Source organism: Gymnoscopelus braueri, assembly GCF_963280865.1.
Source record: "Gymnoscopelus braueri genome assembly, chromosome: 3".
NCBI lineage: Eukaryota > Metazoa > Chordata > Actinopteri > Myctophiformes > Myctophidae > Gymnoscopelus > Gymnoscopelus braueri.
The window spans coordinates 45,580,113-45,580,533 of record NC_137612.1 but is presented as its reverse complement, the minus strand read 5'-3'; the positions used below and the strand labels follow the sequence as shown (position 1 = coordinate 45,580,533).

Below are 421 nucleotides of genomic sequence, written 5' to 3'. Positions count from 1 at the left end.
GACTTCCCGTTCGACCCCGCCCTTGTGGAACCGCGTCACATCGTAGAAGATGTGGAGGCCGCTGTAGACCTGGTCTTTAAACAAGAAGGACTTCACCTCTGACCTCTAAACCAGTGCTTCTCAACCAGTGGGCCCCCAAATAGTCGGCAAGTGGGCCCCCAAATAATTGGCAAAACACAAGATTGTTAAAGATGATGACATCAGGGGCGCAGCCATCGGTGGGCCTGGGTGGGCCGAGAGAGCTGGCCCACCCAATCGATTGTGCAAAAAAAATATATATATAATAATTTTTTTGATAAAAAATCGGTAAAATCAGGCAAAAATGTGAATTACATAACATAACCCTAACCCAACCCTAACCCTAAAACCGAAATAAAGTAACAAAAAAACGCCCAATAACCGCAAATTTCCGCGCACACGT

The 421-nt window shown here is 46.1% G+C and overlaps 1 protein-coding gene across 1 annotated transcript in view; it reads left to right on the top strand.

Annotated features, from left to right (window-relative positions):
• The window catches only part of LOC308081987 (haloacid dehalogenase-like hydrolase domain-containing 5), a gene marked incomplete at both ends in the record, with an annotated part of 6,734 nt that extends 6,632 nt beyond the window's left edge, over positions 1 to 102 (top strand). The window contains one exon of the mRNA XM_080423597.1: positions 1 to 102. This exon is cut by the window's left edge and continues 87 nt beyond it. Within this exon, the coding sequence (XP_080279723.1) occupies positions 1 to 102 (102 nt within the window).
• Positions 103 to 421: the final 319 nt, after the last annotated feature.